General features: G+C 45.7%; 1 protein-coding gene across 2 annotated transcripts in view; it reads left to right on the top strand.

Moving 5' to 3' along the window:
- LOC111141541 (cyclic nucleotide binding domain containing 2) overlaps window positions 1-20,604 on the top strand; it is a 43,504-nt gene that overhangs the window by 7,678 nt on the left and 15,222 nt on the right. For both annotated transcript variants that reach the window (XM_022494156.1, XM_022494157.1), the window contains exons 4-9: window positions 1,386-1,549; window positions 5,096-5,252; window positions 5,767-5,918; window positions 8,333-8,471; window positions 17,203-17,317; window positions 19,733-19,910. In XM_022494156.1, coding sequence (XP_022349864.1) covers window positions 1,386-1,549; window positions 5,096-5,252; window positions 5,767-5,918; window positions 8,333-8,471; window positions 17,203-17,317; window positions 19,733-19,910 — 905 coding nt within the window. The remainder of the gene's footprint in view (window positions 1-1,385; window positions 1,550-5,095; window positions 5,253-5,766; window positions 5,919-8,332; window positions 8,472-17,202; window positions 17,318-19,732; window positions 19,911-20,604) is intronic.

Raw genomic sequence — 20,604 nt, 5'->3', positions numbered from 1 at the left:
AGAACTTATTTTTTTAATTTAATTTAATTTAAATTTCAATAGCCACGTGTGGCTAATGGCTACCATATTGGATAGTGCAGTTCTAGAGTGAGTGAGAGAGAGAGAGAGAGAGAGTGTGTGTGTGTGTGTGTGTGTGTGTGTGTGTAGGATGGGGAAATAATAGATAATATGCACATTAACAAAAAGAGGGGTGCCTGGGTGGCTCAGTCAATTAAGCATCTGCCTTTGGCTCAGGTAATGCTCTCAGGGTCCTGGGATGGAGTCCCATGTGGGGCTTCCTGCTCAGTGGGGAGTCTCCTTCTCCCTCTCCATCTGCGCCCCCCCCCTCGTGTGTGTGTGTGCGCGCGCACACACGTGCGCACTCTGTCTCTCAAATAAATAAGTTAATCTTTAAAAAAAGAATAAGGTCATTTCAGAAAGTATGAATTACTTGGGGAAAAGTGATTCAGAAACTACACACTGCTGGGAAGGGAGCCTACTATTTTAGGTCAAATGATCCAGTAGGGACTCCCTGAGGATGTGGTGATATAGGAGCTAAGAACTGAATGAAGAGGAGGAAGCAGCTATATCCATGTGAAAATGCAGGGGAAGAACATTCCAGGCAGAGGAAACAGCCCAAGCAAGGACTGCAGGACAGAAGTGAGCTTAGCACCTGCAAGAGATGGGTAGAATTCTAGACACTGGAGAATGAAGGAGAGAGGCAGGAAGTGAGGCAGTGGGGGGTAGGGAGGAAAGGAGTCAGACCATGTGGGCCCCTAGGCTGGGGTACAGAGTTAAGATTTTATCCTAAGTGAGATGGGCAGCCAGTAGGCGTGTTAATAACTCAGGTACCATTTTCCCAGTAGGTGGGAGTGGGGAGTGAATGGATGGATCTGTCTGCCACTGGTCCATGAGTCTTGCTTCACCAGGACCTGGTTTCTGTAGGTTCTTTTTATTCCTTGGTCTCCTGTAGCATGCCAAGATATCGGCTGAGGCAAGGGAGGTCTCCCCTGACTGCAGTGAATATATCCTGAGGGTCCCCTGGAGCCCAGGGAGCCCTCTATTGTCTTGGGGGTGGTCAGTGAACAGCAAAGGCAGTATGGTCAGGAGTTGGGAATAAGGCTCTTGGCATGTAGCAGATCTAGGCTATCATCCTGCCTGAGTGTCTTCATCTGTCAAATGGGAATCGTAACACTGCTTCACTTCTCAGGCTGGGCAAAGACGCAGTGAGATGGTGTGTGTAAGGTGCGTATCCTGATGCCAGGCACGCAGTAAGCCCTCAGTATGTGTCAGCCACTCTTGTACGGGGAGTGGGAGAGTGTAAGAGCAGGAGTGTGGGGAATTGCCCACTGGCCCCTGGGGGAATCTGCTGGGTCTTGTGTGTCACTCTGGTTCTCTCTCCCCAGGGTCACTTCCCTCCAAAAGCCATGCAGATCACACAGAAGCTGCCTTCCTGGAGGACGGAGCCCGAGATCCAGGCCCTCTGTAACCTCCTGCAGGTCTTGGACAGCTACCGTAACTACTCAGAGCCCCTGCAGCTGCTCCTGGCCAAGGTCATGCGCTTTGAACGGTCAGTGAGGGGCACACCCCTGGGTCCTGGGCTGGGAAGAGCTGCCTGACGAGGCCATGGCCAGTCTGCTTGTGTCTCTGTGGCACCCCAGCCATGAAAAGCTATCTGTCAGTTCACTGGAGTGCTCCTTGTTGAGCTTGTAGCACGCTTGGTCTCCTTCATTTATTGATAGTCTGCCCAGGATTAAGGAGCCACTGGATCTGATGAGGCTTGGGTAGGATCCTCAGAAAGGATCTGGTCCAGTTCCCTCCTCTTTCAGATGAAGAAGCAGAGGCTCAGAGGGGTAGAATGTCTCATATTCTGTCACCCAAGTCATGAGAGGTAGAGCTGAGACTCGCATCCACACCCTAAAAGCCACAGTGGGTCACAGGTGATTGTACCATGTACAGATAGGAACTAGGGCAAGGGTCTGTGAACTTGGATACGAAAAAGTCTGTTTTCTTTAACATCTAACTAAAATTTATCATTTCCTTGAATCGCAAATGTAGGTAACGAACCACGACAGTGTTAGCTATTCCTGTGACTTTTTCACCAAAAGAAATCACCAAGAATACACACACACATGTTGTTGCAGATTTCTCAAAAAATAATTTATATTCATCACATCTTTGAAATTATGGTAGTAATTAGATCTGCTGCTAGATTTTGTTATTCTGTGCCTTAATAAAGATGCACATATATTGCTAGACAACAATTGGGTTTTATTATTTTTTGTAAGACTTATTTATTTGAGAGATAGAGAGCGCACGAGCGTGAGGGGTCATGGGCGGAAGGGGCAGAGGGAGAGACTCTGAAGCAGGCTCCCTTGCTGAGCACAGAGCCCATTCAGAGCTCAGTCTCACAATCCTGAGAGCATGACCTGAGCCAAAATCATGAGTCAGACTCTTAACTGACTGAGCCACCCAGGTGCCCCCACAATTTGTGTTTTAAAAGGCAATTATCAACTGTTTCTGCTGTATTTTATTTTATATATATACTTACTTATTTTAAAAACATTTTTTTAAAGATTTTTATTTATTTGAGAGAGAGAGAGTACAAGTAGGGGGAGCAGGAGAGGGAGAGGGAGAAGGAGAAGCAGGCTCCCTGCTGAGCAGGGAGCCCCATGCAGGGCTCGATCCCAGGACTCCGAGATCATGACCTGAGTGGAAGGCAGACACTTAACTGACTGAGCCACCCAGGCACCCCTGTTTTATATATTTAAAACATTATTCTGTGAAGGCTTCACCAGATTGTCCAAGGGTCCATGACACAAAAGGCACCATATAAATACATTGTACTAGAGAAGTGTAAGTGGTGTCCTTTTCTTGGACATTTCAGTGGCTTAAGAGAAGCAGCCTAGCAGAAATATTTGAGGTAAGGCCTGTCTTGAAAATGGAGGCTGTAAGGACACTATAGGTCTATGTCCTGATATCTTCCTTCACGGAGGTCCCAGGTCACATAATCACAACTAGCACTAGATTAAGGCCTGTTACGACCTGTGTAGGCTCTGTTTATAGGCAGTAAGCCTGGGAGACGAGGGAACCCTCCATCTGGTGTGGCCAAAGGAGACTTACAAAAGAGGTGGCATTGGAGTAGGTATATTTGACAAGTGGAGGTGTAGGCAAGAACGTGCCAGGCAGAGGGAACCATCTGCTTTGTGTCCAGCCCAGGAAAGAAGAGCAAGTCACCGTGGTCTTAAAGTAAGATTCCACAGCAGGCAGAATGGTGTCATGCAAAGAAAAAGAATCATTGAGGTAGAAGCTCTAGAATGTGACGGGGCATCTATCTGCCACTCTGAGGTGTGACCTCAGGCAAGCCACTTAACCTTGCTGAGCCTCAGAATCCTCATTACTGATACAGATTTTATGGGTTTGTGTGAAGATGAAGAGGTGGTGATTTTTAAAGCCCTGTTCAGCTAGTTGATTATTTCTGGGACTGGAAATGAGCAGATTAGACAGGATTCTTTCAGTCACAAGGGACAGAAAACCTACCTGGGCCAGGGATGGCCTATATATCTGAAAAGTCCTAAAAAGTCCTGGAATAGTTCTCCAGCTTCTGGCTCAGTCCATTCTCATAAACCACTTTCTCCGCCAAACCTCCTCTCTCTTGGCAGCAAGATGATGGACTGTCTGAGAGTCAAGAATTAAAGTGTTTCCCCCAGAGTAAAGTCAGGGTGCAGCTGGTGGGAAAGGTGACCCGACACCTCGCAGCAAAGCCACAGATGTCTACTCTAGGAGATTTGGGGTCTAGTGCTGACTCAAGTGTGACTCATTGTGTGCTTTCAGCAAGCCTGGGGCTCCTTAGGTCCCACTTCCCTCATCTCAGCGATGTGGATCAGCTACGTGGTTTCTGAGGGTCTTTCCAACTGCAGCTCCAGGAGTCTGGGCTTGGATGAGCACTAGTTGTGCTCCCCAAAGCCTCATTTTCCAGCTGAATATTCTCCCATCTAGTCATTGTCTTCTGGGCCATCTCCTCTTTCTAGACTTTTGTGTTCCCCATTACCTTCTGGGTAAAACCTAAAGTTAGCCCAGTATCTGAAGTGTCTTATGATTTGAACTAGCCAAATTTCTCTCCCACTGGCTCCGCTGACCTCCCTGTTTCCCATTTGCCTTTCTAATGGAGCTCACTGTTATTCATTTGAAGATACCATGCTTTCAGCCACCTCTGTGCCTGTGGACGTGGTGGTCCCTCTGCCTGGAACATTCTTCCGTCTCTCTGTCTACCTGGAAGACTCCAGACAGTATCCTGCAGCCTGCTCTGGCTTTGCTAAGCTGGGTTAAGTGCCACTGCTCCGTGCTTCTGAATTCACCTGTGCTCACCTCTCTTAAAGCACTTTTAAACCTTATTTAGCTTCTGAACTTGACCATAATTTTCAGGACAAAATCTGTCCTTTCTCACTTTGCCTGATAGACACAGTTGGTATTTATTTAACTTACTGAATGAAGGAAGGAAAGGAATGAATATTGAAAGAAGTAGAATCTGAACTTATATTTGAAATGCAGAAATCTTCCCGCTGGGAGCTTAAGAACTAACTCCCAGTTTGCTCTGGACCTGGGCACCTCTACCCTAATGGTTCCTGATTGTATAGAGAGTTCTTGAGGATTAGAAGACCATTTACCTATTTTTTTCTAGGCATGTTCGTCTGTATTTTACAGACAAGAGACCCTGAGGGTCAGAGAGAGAATATGAGTGTCCAGTGCCGTGCAGCTCAGGGCAGAATCAGGACTGGGATCCTGGTCTCCATCATTTAGCTACTTAGCCATTACTTTCAGGATTTGGTCATTCATTTATTCAGCTGCTGCTCACTGAGCACGTCCTGTGTGCTGAAGCAGACTGACAAAGGCTCTGCTCTCAGAAAGCTTCAGTCTGATGGAGGCGGGCAACTCGGTGGCTGTTAGTGAAGCAGTCAAGCTTGATGGGGCTGGGGCTGGGCTGTTGCAAGGTCCCTTCTGGTCCCAGTCTGTGTCTTCCTGCCCTAGAGAGAAGAGCACCACAGTGCAGCGCTCCTCACAGCATGGGCCAGGCTCCCTGCTGCTTCCAGACCTACTGGCCTTGGTCTCTTCTCAGGTTTGGGCGCAGGCGCGTGATTGTCAAGAAGGGACAGAGGGGCAACAGCTTTTATTTCATCTACCTCGGCACGGTCGCGGTGACCGAGGATGACGATGGCAGCAGCGCCTTCCTGGACACCCACCCCACATTGTTGCACAAGGGCGACTGTTTTGGGGTAAGCACTGGGGAAGGTCGGCCTTGGTGGGGCAGGCATGGGGGCGTGACAGGACTCCAGCCAGAACAGCTGGGCCCAGTCCTGCCTTCTCCTGTGTTTAAGTCCCTGCCCTATTGTGGATCCCAGCACCCTTTCCTGTCACAGGCCAATCGACTGGACCAGCTGATGTCCAAGGATGGTTCCTCCATCTGTGATGTTTGAGGAACATGAGGAACATGTTCCCTGTATAACCCCCACAGAGGCGCAGTGACCCCTCCGAGAGGCCCCTCTGGCTTCCTCTTTCTGGTCTGGTCAAGCCTGTTGCCTCTTTTCTTCCACAAGCAGCATATTAAGAGGGAGGGGATGGGCCCCCAGGAGTGGGGAATGAACAGGAGCGCAGGGCCAGCTGGGGAGTCTGCAGTCTGGGGAGTAGAGATTTCTGGGGGCTGATGGAAGCAGGAAAGAGTTGGGCAAGGCTGCAAGGAGAAAGCAAGAGGTAGCATCTCATTTGCTTTTGCCTGTGTCAACCCAACAGGAACTGGGCATTCTGACTCCTTCACTAAGGAGGGCCACTGTGGTCTGTATGGAAGAAACAGAATTCCTCGTTGTCGACAGGGAAGACTTCCTTGAGAATAAGCTGGACCAGGAATTCCAAAAGGATGCTCAGGATCGATTTGAATTTTTTAGGTACCTCCATCATCAGCCAACATGTCCCCCCCTGTGTGTTTATTAGGTACCTGACTGTGGTAGGCCCAGTGGGAGACAGGAGATGCTGTTCTCTCCCAGAATGCTCCTGAGACAGGAGATACCTCCCACCCACCTTCTCCATCTGGCAAACTCCTGCTAGACCCTTAGGTCTCAGCTCAAACATCCCTTCCTTGTGGGATGGTACTAATAGAATAGCTTACGTGTACTCAGCCCTCTGTCCCAGGTCTTTTAACTTCTCTCATTCAATCCTGTGGCATTGTTTCTCTTGATCTGTCTAGTTTACAGGTAAGGAAACCAAGCTTTGGTGTTGGGGGGGTGGGGTGATGTACCCAGAATGTTCAATTCAGAAATCTCTGGGCTTCACCACCCCACCTCACTAACCAAGCCCATCACTCCAGAATAGAGGAGAGTGCCCCCCCAATACTTCTATTCTACCCCGTGTTCCTTTTTTTTTTTTTTTTAAAGATTTTATTTATTTATTTGACAGAGAAACAGCAAGAGAGGGAACACAAGCAAGGGGAGTGGGAGAGGGAGAAGCAGACTTCCTGCAGAGCAAGGAGCCCGATGTCAGGCTTGATCCCAGGACCCTGGGATCATGACCCAAGCCCAAGACAGATGCTTAACAACTGAGCCACCCAGGCACCCCATACCCCATGTTTCTTTGAAGTCCCAACCAAAGTGTGATTTTTTTTTTTTGAAAGTTTTATTTATTTGACAGAGATCACAAGTAGACAGAGGAGACGAGGCAGAGAAGGGTGGGTGAGGGAAGCCAGCCCCCTGCCGAGCAGAGAGCCTGATGAGGGGCTCCATCCCATGACCCTGAGATCATGACCTGAGCCGAAGGCAGAGGCTTAACCCATTGAGCCACCCGGGCACCCCCAAACTGTGATTCTTGATTGCATAATACCTCCTGTAAAGTTTATTAGACATCAGGCAGGAAGCACGTACGGTTGTGAGGGCAGGGCAGCCCTTTCGCCATGGTAATCCCCACGCTGTCGTCTCGCCAGGCACGCACAGGTGCTCATTGTATCCCTTCTAGTTACTCCCCTTTAGGAAAAGAATGGACATCAGATGAAGTGTGTGCCCCAGCCCTGAAAATACAGGCTGTGGGGCTGTGCAGCTCCAGAGCAGTGCTGGGTACAGAGGGCCACCCTGTAGGGTAGGGGGAGAGTGGAGAAAGGAGGAGCTGTAAGAGGGACTGGGGCTTGCGAAGGGAGGATTTAGCCCTGCAGGGAGAGGAGCACTTCCTGTTTTCACACCGTGGAAAAATGGGGCTGAGCTGCAATCTCAGCTCTTGGGTTTATCAACCATGTCACCCTAGATGGGTCACCTCCCTTCTCTGAGTTGAGTCTCCTGCTCTGTAAAATGGGGATAATGATTCATCTCTCTCCCAAATCTTTGTAAAGATCGAATGAGATGATCATGGGAAGTAGGGGCCCAGTGGTGTTGCCTCTGTGGAGATCCTGCTTTCTCTTCCCGTGTCTCCAGACCCTTCTCCTTTGGACGTGGCACCGACCTTGTTCCCCCTTGGTGCCCTGGATGAGCTCAGTGTCCTGAGTCACCCAAGTTCCGAGCTCATGATCTGTGGGAGCTGAAAAATTTGAGATGGTTGTTAGCAACCCTATGGGGCTGCACGTGAGGGACAGCAAGCCACTGAGTGGTGGTGCATGAGCTCGGGGTGGGGGCAGGGTGGTGGCACTGCAGGGTGGGCCTTCAGTCAGAGGGAACAAAGGCAAAGAGAGGGGAGTCCAGATGTCCCCCATTCATTAGGCACAGGCCCAAGTCTTTGAAACTAACAGGCTGGAGGAGGCTGGAGTGAGTTGCCCAAACCAAAGGGAGGGGGAGGGCTGCTGGGCTGGGGGCCAGAATAGTAGGTGAGCTGAAGTGAGGCGCTCTGGGAGTTGCCTAATGAGCACTAGATTGGGGGATGGGGCCAGAAAGGAGCCCCTGGAGGGCAGAGTGGAAGTGAGAGGGGACAGCACTGGACTGGGGAGCAGTAGAGGGAAGACCTGGAGAGGGTGCCACAGGCCAGGTGAGGCGACTGGAGGGCAAGTAAAATCCTCCACATCAGGCATTTTCAAGAGCAAGATGACACATTCCCTTTCTGGAAATTGCCGAGAGCTGGGCACTTTCTGGGGTGGAGGGTGATGAATTCTTTTTTTTTTTTTTTTTTTTAAGATTTTATTTATTTGACAGACAGACATCACAAGCAGGCAGAGAGACAGGCAGAGAGAGGGTGGGGGGGAAGCAGGCTTCCTGCTGAGCAGAGAGCCCAATTCAGGGCTCGATCCCAGGACCCTGAGATCATGACCTGAGCGGAAGGCAAAGGCTTAACCCACTGAGCCACCCAGGTGCCCCGAGGTTGATGAATTCTAATGGGATTTTCCCCTCAGGAAGATGGATCTGTTTGAGTCATTGTCTGATGAGAAGCTCTGGAAGCTTGTAGCCCTGGGGAAGGTGGAGAAGTTCTCTTATGGGCAGCTGATCTCAAAAGATTTCATGGAATTGTCCTCCATCATGTTTATCAGCAAGGTGAGAGGCCTGGGATGGGGGTGGGGGGGTGGAAGCTGTGGAGGCATGCCTAGTATAATGTCCTGTGGCCACACAGGCGGGGCTGAGCCCTGTTCTGAAGCACTCCCCTTTTCTGAGAGTCCATGTACCAGCTGTAAAAGACGTACCACGGAGTTTGGCCTCCCTCCCTCTGAGGTTCTGTGACTTTGAGATACACCGTTAATTAGAAAGAGGGACACAGGGGTACCCCCTCCTTGAGCTCATCATGTATAGGCTTATTTACGTACAGATATTTAAATTACACATTTGGGCCTTGAATCTTAATGATGCCAGATCAGTTTTTAAAATTATAATCTTTAGGGGCGCCTGGGTGGCTCAGTTGGTTAAACTTCTGCCTTCAGCTCAGATCATGATCTCAGGGTCCTGGGATTGAGCCCTGAGTCGGGCTCCCTGCTTGGTGGGGAGTCTGCTTCTCCCTCTCTCTCTGCTCATCCCCCTGCTTGTGCTCTGACCCTCTCTCAAATAAATAAATGTAATCTTTTAAAAAATACGATCTCTAAATTATAGATGTGATATGACCACATTATAAAACATAGTTCTGGAAAGAGGGAAGAAATCACCCATGAACTCATCACCTCAGAAAAGATTTTCAGTCGTGGAATTGCTTGGGCAGCTAGGTGGCTCAGTTGGCTGGGTGTTTGCCTTTGGCTTAGGTCATGATCTCATGGTCCTGGGATCGAGTTCTGCCTCAGGCTCCTTGCTCAGCGGGGAGTCTGCTTCTCCCTCTGCCACTCCTTCTGCTTGTATTCATGCACTCACTCTCTCAAAAATGAATAAATAAAAAAAAATCTTTAAAAAAAAGTGGATTTGCTTGGTATCAACGTGTTACGGATTTTGGAACAAGTTGCTGTACAGAAGGATCCACTGGATCGAGCTTCCAGCAGTGTGCACCTTTGCCAGCACCACACGCCTCTGCTGGGCTCTCCTGTCATTCCTTCAAAACTTTCCTAATTTCATAGATGGCAACTGCTACCTCACTGAGGATTTAATTTACATTTTTCCTCATTACTAGTGAGACTCATCATGTTTGTCTACTATCCAAATTTCATCTTTTGTGAATTGCTTTATGTCCTGTGCCAATTTCTCTGTTGGTTGATAATGAAAACAGAGTCTGACATTTATTGAGTGCTTACCCTGTCCCAGGCTGTGTGCTCCATGTGCTTTGTGTCATTTCAGCCTCACGGCAGCGCAGTGTAGGCCGGTACTGCCGTTATTCCCATTTGACAGAGGTGGAGACAGAGGCACAGGAAGGTTAAGTGGCTTGTCCAAGGTCACACAGTTGATGAGGGGCAGTGGCCGGGTTCAACCCAGGTCTGTCTGACTCCAAAGCTCTTCTCAGGGGCTGGGATTTGCAATTTGAGTTGACCTGTCAGTTGTGGACTCTGCTCTACCCCTGTATAGTTTTCATGATTGTCATGAGAACCACCATGTTTTTGAGACCATTTGCTCCTGTGCCAGGGATTCTACTAGCATTGTTAATTGTTTTTGTTTATTTTGGTTTATTTGCACCTGATTTGAAATCCAAAAGTTTCAAAAGAGTAATGTTTCCCTCTCACCTTTTCCCCCTGCCACCCAGTGTACCTCCCCAGGGACAGTCACCGTCACTGCTTTCTTCTGTGTCTGTCCTGTGGCTGTTCTTTGTATATAAAGGCAAATGCATGTATACGTTTTTTTCCTTGTTTTCACAAATGGCATCATGCTACACAGGCTGTTCTGTATTTTGCTGTTTCAAGAGTATTTCTGTAGATTGTTCCATATCAGTCCATAAAGAACCCCCCCCCACACACACATATATATATATTTATATATATATATATATATATATATTTTTTTTTTTTTTTTTAACCACTTGTGCAATGTTTTACTACATGATTGTACTTGAATTTATCTAACCAGTTCCCTACTGAGGGATTGGTGCCCCCATCTTTTGCTATTTCAAGCAATGCTCTGGTGAACTGTGTACACAGTAACATTTACCATAAATCTTCACCACAGCTCTATCAGGAAGACATTCTTTTTTTTTTTAAATGGTTTTATTTATTTATTTGAGAGAGAGAGAGAGAGCGAGAGCATGAGAGGAGAGAAATCAGTGGGAGAAGCAGACTCCCCACCGAGCAGGGAGCCCGATGTGGGACTCGATCCCAGGACTCCAGGATCATGACCCGAGCCGAAGGCAGTTGCCCAACCAACTGAGCCACCCAGGCGCCCCCTCAGGAAGACATTCTTATTTCACATTTACAAATGAGGAAGTTGAAGTTAAGATACCCTAGGAAAGGTCACCCATCTAGTAAGTGGCAGAACAAGGATTTTGCCCCCAAACTTTTAGTATCTCCCATATAGCTGTTGCTCATATTAAGCCACCAAACATTTGTTGATTTTTTTTCCAAGTTTGGTTCATGCTCTGGAGGGATATGAGGATGGAAAAGACTGTTTCTCTCTCCTTATATCTCTCTTCCACTAGAGTCTGAGCAGAGACAAAGTTATCCAGGCCAACTACCAAGTGATTAGTGCAAACTCTTTGAGTTTACAAGGATTTAGTAGGGAGACCTCTCTAAAGGCTGGGGGCTTTAAAGAAGGCTTCCTGGAGAAGGTGAGGAGTTGAGCCTTGAAGTGTTGGACCATTGGACAAAAGGAAAGGCAAGACTGGCTATATGCTGGAGTCGGTTCTTATTGGCCTATGAGAGCTGATTAAGATTTCAGGAATTTTGCAAGACCATAAACAAAATAATTGCTAAAAATTGAATTATATGAACCTATAATTAAATATATGGAAAACAAGTGTAGCAAATAATGAAAATTCATCATTTCCTCATGATGTTACTGTATTTTACTATTATCTGTGCCCTGGAGTTTATGTCTATTTTAGCTATCTGGTGGAAACACTGTACAACTATGCATGTCTCTTCCCACCTGCGCAGTCAGTGACTTCAGGTTGGTAGCTGAAAATTGGCCCCAGCAGGACAGTGGAAATCAGCAGATACCTTGAGTCAGGTTTTGATTTATGGTTTTGCTGATTGTCTTAAGAAAGCTATAGAGAGAATGCTTATGATGCAGATTAAATTTAAAAGTGGGCTGGGTCTGTAGCCATCTCATTGTGAAGAGAAGAAAATTATGGAAATGTTTTTCCAGTATTTAAACACTATTCATAATACATTCATCATGGGAGTTACATCACTGTTGAACAAGTGAAATTCTAATATATATAGCGCCACAGCTAAAGGGGGTTTATTAGTGAATATAATTTGGACAAGGGTGAGAAGTCGTTTACCAGTAGATTACAAACCAGACTTGATAGTATTAAGTTTATTGGGAAAAGAGTGGATTGGATGCAACTTTGTTTCCCCAATCATGGTTGAATTGTGACTATAGATTGGTCATGGTTATAAGAACTCAGCCAGAGGGGCATCTGGGTGGCTCAGTGGGTTAAGCCTCTGCCTTCAGCTCAGGTCATGATTTCAGGATCCTGGGATCGAGCCCCACATCGGGCGCTCTGCTCGGTGGGGAGCCTGCTTCCCCCTCTCTCTCTCTGCCTACATGTGATCTCTCTCTCTGTCAAATAAATAAATAAATAAATAGATAAATATATTAAAAAAAAAAATAAATAAAGAACTCAGCCAGAGTCCACAACAGCATTCTATGAGAATCCCTCAGCTATTTGGAACTTTCAGTAAGAGTATAATATGTTTTATTGTTATTTATAAATTGTGTGCAGCACACCCTTAATAAGACTAAGATTTACAGACATGTGTACCTTTTCCCAGAGAGCCGATTATTAAACTTAACACCAGGTGGGTGTTTGTGCTGTTATTTTGGGTTCAGTCCCAGAGGAGAGAGTCAAGACTAGCTAAATGTAAGCAGAAAGGGAATTATTGGAGGATGTTGAATGGCTAACAGATTTACTGGTGACAGGGAGGCCTGAGGGAACAGACCTTACACTGAAGGGGACCCCCAAATGACTCCTAGTCCCAGTCCAGACTGGACAGTCACAGGTGCTGCTGCTCCTGCCAAGTTCAGGAAGTCACATCTGTAGCCACTGCCTCCACGAGCACAGTGGAGAGCTTGCCATCCAAAACCAAACCTTGCTCAAGTGTGTCCGGGCGGGGGAACCCAAATCACCTACTTAGCTGCCAGGAGGCTTGGGAGATGTTTGGGAGGATTTGGCTTCCAGCCTCTACTGTCTAAAGGACTGGAAGCACAGGGTCTGACCCAGAGGATGGTGGGGATGAGGATGAGGCCCTTGCCAGACATGGGGAATAGTGTGCTAGGTCTGGAGAATCCTGGTGGCCATGTCAGGAGAGTGGGAAGAGCCTAACAGAGGGACTGGTAAGTAAGCAGAGAGCCCTGAAGACCACCCTCCCTACTTTACAATCCTTTCTCCTCCCTGACATCTGCTTCCTCTTTCCTAAAATGTTGGGGTGATCACCTCCAAAGCCAGGAATGCCATGTGTCCCCAGATTTAACTCTGAGGTCTTTTGATACTATGTAGCCAGGGAAGATTGGGGGCAGGGGTGGAAAGGGATCAAAGTTCAAGACTTGCTTTAATCAGTATGATGATTACATCTTGACCAGCAGAAAGTTCTTAGTCTGTTTTAGCCTCCATTTCTTTGTAAAATGGGACCACTTACCTCATAAAGTCTGTAAGGATGAGTCTAGCACAGACTTACTCAGTTCACGTTCATCCTCCAATTCAGTGGTTCCGAGTGCTGTTGCTTGATCAGCAGCATCCATCAGTATTACCTGGGAACTCACTAAAATGCAGATTCTCAGGCCTACCCAAGAGCTGTTCAATATCCAAAACTCGGGTTTTTTTTGTTTGTTTGTTTTTAAGATTTTATTTATTTATTTGAGAGAGACAGAGAGATCACAAGGGGGGTGAGTGTCAGAGGGAGAAGCAAACTCCCCGATGAGCAGCAAGCCCGATGTGAGACTTGATCCCGGGACTCCGGGATCATGACCTGAGCTGAAGGCAGCCACTTAATGACCGAGCTACCACGTGCCCCCAAAACTGTTTCAACAAGCCTTCGAGGCAATTCTGATGTGCACTAAAATTGGAGAAGTCTGATTTAAGGGAAGAGTTTTTCAGATTTGAGTAAGCATAAAGAGCACTTTAGGGGGCTTCTTAAAAATGCAAATTTCTGCCTCACCCCAGAGTCTCATGCCTTAACTCCAGCAATCTGCATTGGAATAAGCACAGCTGGTGAATCTAAAGCAGGCGCTCTTGAAGTTCTTTCTGAGAAAGATAATACAGATGTCACAAAGTGACAGCCGGTGTGTTTGTGTGTGTTGGGGGGCATCCTGGCTAGTAGGTGAATTGGATTTGTCCTTTAATGTGTTTTATGGAAAACTCATTTAATCGTTACTGAGAAGATGATAAATACAATTTTGGATTTCTTTTTTTTTTTTAAGGTTTTTTAAAAAATTTTTATTTATTCATTTGACAGAGATCACAAGTAGGTAGAGAGACAGGCAGAGAGAGAGGAGGAAGCAGGCTCCCCGCTGAGCAGAGAGCCCGATGCGGGGCTCGATCCCAGGACCCTGGGATCGTGACCTGAGCCGAAGGCAGAGGCTTTAACCCACTGAGCCACCCAGGCACCCCCAATTTCGGATTTCTGACTTCTTTTGAATATTCAGAAGTTCAGGCAACACCACGCTGTATTGTGATGCAGCCCCCTCTGGCTGGAGTTGAAGAGCACCTGCCCCTTTTAAAGGCACTACTTTTTTTCCTCCCATTTTTATTTCCCATCAGGCCTGCTGTTGGAATATTCGTCTAAGGAGACTGGGGAGTCCGGGATCCTGTAGTTCATAGCTGTGGCCACTAGAGGACGATATTAGCAGTGAGTGGCCTGGGTGTCTTGGGGACCCGGGAGAGTTAGGGAAGGCAGTTTCCCGGCAGCATAGAAAACATACTTAATACCCACAATCAACTCATTTTGAACAATTAATCATTTGGGGGCACATGGTCGAATTGTTTTCTACACAGATACAGATGGGATTAAAGACCCACAAGAGACTTTCTGAGAGGATGTTCACCTGTGTTCCTCTGGTACCAGGTTCCTTGTTGATAAATGTTGCATAAGTGTTGACTAAACCTCCAAGCCCAACACCTGGCTAGACTAAGGCTTATTAAATGTTTGATCCCTTCTTCCTCTTTAACAGTAATCTGTCTTGAACCTTAACTATAATGTGTGTCTTACAGTTCCAACTAAAAAAGGGTAAGATTTTATAAAAATACAAAATAAAAAATGGCATATCTTTCTTTCCTATCAGATTAGGAAAGATTAAAAGGATTGTGAAAACTCAGTTTTCAATGTAACAGAAAACTATAACAGGCTCTGTTATGCACTGCCAGAGAGAGTGTAAACTAACATTTCTGGAAGGCAATTTGGCAATGGGTATCGATATTGAAAACAACACACCTATAGGAAACAATCTCAAGGGGACAAACATGGGTATTACATGAGGATAAACTAGATTATGCTACAATTATAAGCAATCCTCAAATCTCAGTGGATTAACTGACAAAGATGCATTCCTTCATCCCACTACTTGATCACAGCAGATCAGCAGGAGGCCTGGCTTTTCATGGTCCCTCGGGGCATAGGCCGCTGGAAACTATCTTCACCTATGCTTCCATGGTCAAAAGGACAGGGGAAGGGAATGTTGAGAATCAAGCACTGGCTTTTAAAGTTCCCACTCAGATTATCAGCAGTCACTTTGCTGAGGAAAGTGACAAAGCAAGTGAGAAGGCCATGTCTGATTCAAGGAAAAATACAGTCCTGCCTTATGCTTGTGGGGAGAACTTGAGTATTTGTGAACTGCCTCAATGACAAGTCTAGATTAAGACATGTGTGCAAGATTATCACTTAAAGTTGCTGTCATAGAAACCCAACTGCCGTGGCTTAGTAAATAGTAATTTTGTCTTGCAGTGGAAAGTCTAGAATTAAGCAATCCAGGGCTAGAAAGCTGTTGGAGAAAGGCTTTAAGACCCCAGTCCCCTTCTTGCTTCTCCCCTCATTATCCACAGCTTGTGGCTTTCATCCTAGTGGTCACAACATGACTGTTCACCTCCGGCCATCACATCTGAGTTTCAGGCAGAGGTAAAGGAGAGATCAACCATAAGTTTCCTGGGAGTTTTATCCATCAGTCTTCCACATATGTGTCATTAGCTGGAACTGGGTCACTGCCATCCCCACTGTAGCAGAGTTTGGGAAGGTGGTGAGTTTTATAAATGGAGTTTTGTTGTCCTGAACAAAATCACAGTTATATATACTATTGACAAATTAGAAATAACTGAATATTAGTCTTCAAAAATGTTTCCTTGAGGTATAACATGTATGCAATAAAGAACTCATCTAAAGTTTATAGCTTAGTGAATTGTTACATAGGTATACACCTGTGTAAGTATCATCCAAATCAAGGTAGAGATCATTTCTAGCACCCCAGAAGGCTCCCTTGTACCCTTTCCCAAACAAAATACCCACCACCACCAAACAGAGCCCTCTTCCGACTTTGTCAGAAGATTACTTTTGCCTGTTCTTGCACTTCATATAAATGGAATCATACAATATGTGCTTTTTGTGTCTGACTTCTTTTGATCAACAATTTATTTGAAATCCTATGTAAGTTATAACATACATAGAATAATATGCAATCATTAAAAACAATAATGTAGAACCATGTTAGTTGGTGTAAAATGATCTTCTTAATGTATTATTGAGTTTTATTTTTTTATTTTTAAAAGATTTTATTTATTTATCAGGGAGAGAGAGAGCATGAGCAGGGAGAAAGGTGGGGGGAGAAGCAGACTCTCCACTGAGCAAGGAGCCCAATATGGGACTCGATCCCAGGACCCTGGGATCATGACCTGAGCCAAAGGCAGACTCAACCGACTAAGCCACCCAGGTGCCCCTGTATTTTTTTTTTTTAAAAGGTCACAAGAATGTTTTACATAAAAGAATTCGCTTGTGAAAAATTGTCTATGTCTATGTTATATGTTTACAGAGAAAAGTTTGAAAAAATAGTCACCAAAATGCTACTCCTTATTATTTCTGGGTGTTAGGATAAAATAGTTTTAAATTTCTTTATGTCCTTCTGTTTGGCTTGAACATTTTTTTTAAGCTTTTAATCTTGGAATGTTTTTAAATTTATAGAAAAGTTGTAAGAACAGAACAAAGAACTGTATAACCTTGATCCCGATTCACCGATTACTAACATTTTACCACATTTGCTTCTATATATATATATTTCCCTGCCCGAATCATTTGAAAGTTAAATATCATTCATTATACTCACTTACCCCTATATACTTAAGTGATTTTTTTTCTAAAGTCAGAAATTGATTGCAGAATAATTATCCAAATCAGGGCATTTAACATTGATGTAACATATAATCTACAGTCCATAGTCAATTTCACCACTTGTCACAGTATCATTGTCTAGGGTGATTGTTTTTCCCCCAATGCCAACATTTATTTAGTTCTCATGCCTATTTAGCTTTTTTTTTTTTTCCTATTTAGCTTTTTGAGCTTATGATGAATAGATAACATTTGTGTTTAAAAAAAAAAAAAGAACCTGAAAACTTGCATTAAGCCAAGTAAACTGGGGTAAGATGTAGTAGAGCTTATCCTCAAAGCCTGGCCTGCCCCCAGCTTCAGGGGTTAGCCTTTTTGTTTGTGTCCCTTGATGTTTCCAGGGCAGCTGTGAAGTGCTGCGTCTGATAGACCTCGGGACCTCGCCTTTCTACTACAAGTGGGTCTGGCAGCATCTGGAGCTGATAGACGGCAGACCTCTGCAGACCCACCTCAGTGGTAACTGGCAGCCGCGCACAGCAGGGGGCGCCTGGGCCCTTAAGCTTCCCGTGTGCTCTTAGACCTCCTGAGCTAGAAAGGCCCGGCAGGATGTCTGGTTTGATCCCCTTTTCCCAGCTGTGGAAACGTGGCCCACATGGCCCCATGGGGGAGGCTCCTGCCCACCCCCCTCCGGCTCCTCCTTTTTAGGCTTTCCCTTTATGTCAGGTGCCCCTGGGGAGAGGGGTGGAAAGGAGCCTGGAGCTTGACAGAGCTGGGTTTGAATCTCACTGGTTAGCTGGATGACTCGGGTAAGTACTTAAAGCCTCTGGGTCTGGTTCCTGGAGGTAGTGTAGTGGCTAGGAGCACCGGCCCAGCCAAACTGCTCAGGGTCCATCTCTTAATAGCTGCATGATACCGGGCAAGTGACTGTGTCCCTATGCCATCAGTTTCCCTCAGATGGTCCCTACCTCGTGGACTTGTTATGAAATGAAGCAAATGAATGTCTAAAGATCTTTTTTTTTTTTTAAAGATTTTATTTATTTGACAGAGAGAGAGAGATCACATGTAGGCAGAGAGGGAGGGGGAAGCAGGCTGCCCGCTGAGCAGAGAGCCTGATGTGGGGCTCGACCCCACGACCCTGAGATCATGACCTGAGCCGGAGGCAGAGGCTTAACCCACTGAGCCATCCAGGCGCCCCGTGATTGGCTTATTTCACTTTGCATAATGTCCTCAAGGTTCATCATATTATAGCATGTATCAGGATTTCCTTCTTTCTGAAGCCTGAAGAATATTCCATTGTGTGTATATGTCCCATTTTGCGTACCCATTCATCCGTCAATGGACTCTTGAGAACTTACACATTTCAGCTAGAGTGACTAATGCCGCTATGAGCGTGGGTGTAGAGTTATCTCTTTGAGACCTGCTTTTCTTTTGAATATATACCCAGAAATGGACTTGCTGGATCATATAGTAATTCTATTTTTAATTTTTTTTAGGGAATTGCCATACCGTTTTCCACAGGGGCTGTCCCATATTATGTTCTCACCAACAGTGCACAAGGGTTCTGGTCTTTCCACATCCTCACCAGTGCTTGCTGTGTCCTGTTTGTATGGTTTTTATGAGACTGACGCACTGCCTACTGCGCTAAGAAGGCACTTGTATGGTTTTTAAACATGATATTCATCTTAATGGATAGGAGGTGGCATCTTATTATAGTTTTTTAATTTATTATTTATCATCTTTTTATTATAGTTTTGATTTGTATTTCCCTAATGATTAGTGGTGTTGAGCATCTTTTTCTGTGTTTATTGGCCATTCACATATCTTCTTTGGAGAAACATCTATGCAAGTTCTTTGCCTGTTTTAAAATCTGATTGTCTGTTTTTTTGTTAAGTTTTAGGAATTTTCTATATATTTTGGATAATACCTTACTAGATATGTTTTGCAAATATTTTATCTCATTCTGTGGGTTGCCTTTTTAACTCTTAATACTGTCTTTTGATGCACACATTGTTAACATTTTAATGAAGTCCTGTTTGTCCATTTTTTCTTTTGTTGCCTGTGCCTTTGGTTTATATACAAGACATCACCACCAGATCCAATGTTGTGATGCTTTTGCCCTGTGTTTTCTTCTTTTTTCATAAGTGGGCTCCACACCCAGCATGGAGCCCAGCGTGGGGGCTTGAACTCAGGACCCTGAGATTAAGGCCTGAGCTGAGATCAAGAGTTGGACACTTGGGGCGCCTGGGTGGCTCAGTGGGTTAAGCCTCTGCCTTCGGCTTAGGTCATGATCTTAGGGTCCTGCAATCAAGCCCTGCATCGGGCTCTCTGCTCGGCAGGGAGCCTGCTTCCCTTCCCCCCTCTCTATGCCTACTTGTGATCTCTGTCAAGTAAATAAATAAAATCTTAAAAAAAAAAAAAAAGAGTTGGACACTTAACATACTGAGCCACCCAGGCACCCCAAACCCTGTGTTTCTTCTAAGAGCTTTATAATTTTAGGCCTTAACATTTAGGTCTTTGAACCATTTTGAGTTAATTTTATTTGTGGTATGATGTAAGGGTCTAACTTCATTCTCGTTAGAATGAAGTTCTAACTTCTAATGAAGTTAGAACTTCTAACTTCTAATTAAAATCACGTAGACTTGAATTAAACCCAAGCTTCAGCCCTTTCCTGGATGACTTAAACTTTGAGTGCTGCTCATTTGATTTCTTAAATGGAGCCAGTAACACGGGATATAACGTACATGGAGGCTCTGCTCAGGGCCTGGCCCAGACAGACAACACATGGAAACCACAGTGTTTTCTGTTTTCCTTCCTTTCCCCATGCGCCAGACTGGCCAGGCAGGTGAGGAGGGTAAAGTTTTCACCATCATCAGCACAGACCTCCTATATACAAAGACCCATTAACATGTTTTTCTGTGCTTTCTCTAACAGAATCTTCTCCTGTGGAGAGATTTAAGGAATTTCAGATCAAATCATATCCTGTACAGGACTTCAGCTTTCTGAAACTTAAGCACCTCCAGAACTCCTGGGAGCAAGAGGGGACCAGCTTCAGTAGGCAGATTAACATCCCGGGAAATTCTTTTCCGAAGATGTGGGGCCCAAAGATCAAGTAAGCTTAGCTCTTGGCAGATAGAAGCTTCCAGATTCTGGTTGAAGAGGGAGATATAACTTGAAAGGATAGAATGTCAGGGATGCTGGGGAGGGGGCAGAGGTAGCAGGTACAGCTCGACCCCAAAGATTGGGGTATAGACAGAAGGTGGCTTAGAGAAATCCTAGACTTGAGACCCAGGAGCTACGTTCTCTGTCTGTAACCCACAGAGCCACTTGAGGCAGCCAGCTACTTCCTTTCTCAGGGGACTCATTTGAAGGAGAGGCAGATCTTTTGGCTCTGATACTCTGTGTGTCACTGGATCTTTTTGACTCTGAGCCTCTTCAGAAAAATTCTACCCATCTAAAGGAGGCAGGAGGTAAGAGCCTGGGCTTTGGAGTCAGTTCAGCCCAGGTTCAAATGCTAGCTTGGCCACTTATTTTAGCTCTGTGTCCTTGTACAAGGGACTTGACCTCTCTAAGCCATAGTTCCCTTGTCTATAGATAATAGGATTTAAGTCTTGGGGCACCTGGGTGACTCAGTGGGTTAAAGCCTCTGCCTTCGGCTCAGGTCATGATCCCAGGGTCCTGGGATCGAGCCCCACATCGGGCTCTCTGCTCAGCGGGGAGCCTGCTTCTCCCTCTCTCTCTCTGCCTGCCTCTCTGCCTACTCGTGATCTCTCTCTGTCAAATAGATAAATAAAATCTTAAAAAAA

This window comes from Enhydra lutris, unplaced genomic scaffold, assembly GCF_002288905.1.
Source record: "Enhydra lutris kenyoni isolate GAN:26980312 unplaced genomic scaffold, ASM228890v2 scaffoldscaffold6, whole genome shotgun sequence".
In the NCBI taxonomy this organism is placed as follows: Eukaryota; Metazoa; Chordata; class Mammalia; order Carnivora; family Mustelidae; genus Enhydra; species Enhydra lutris.
This window is presented reverse-complemented; position numbering and strand designations above follow the sequence as displayed.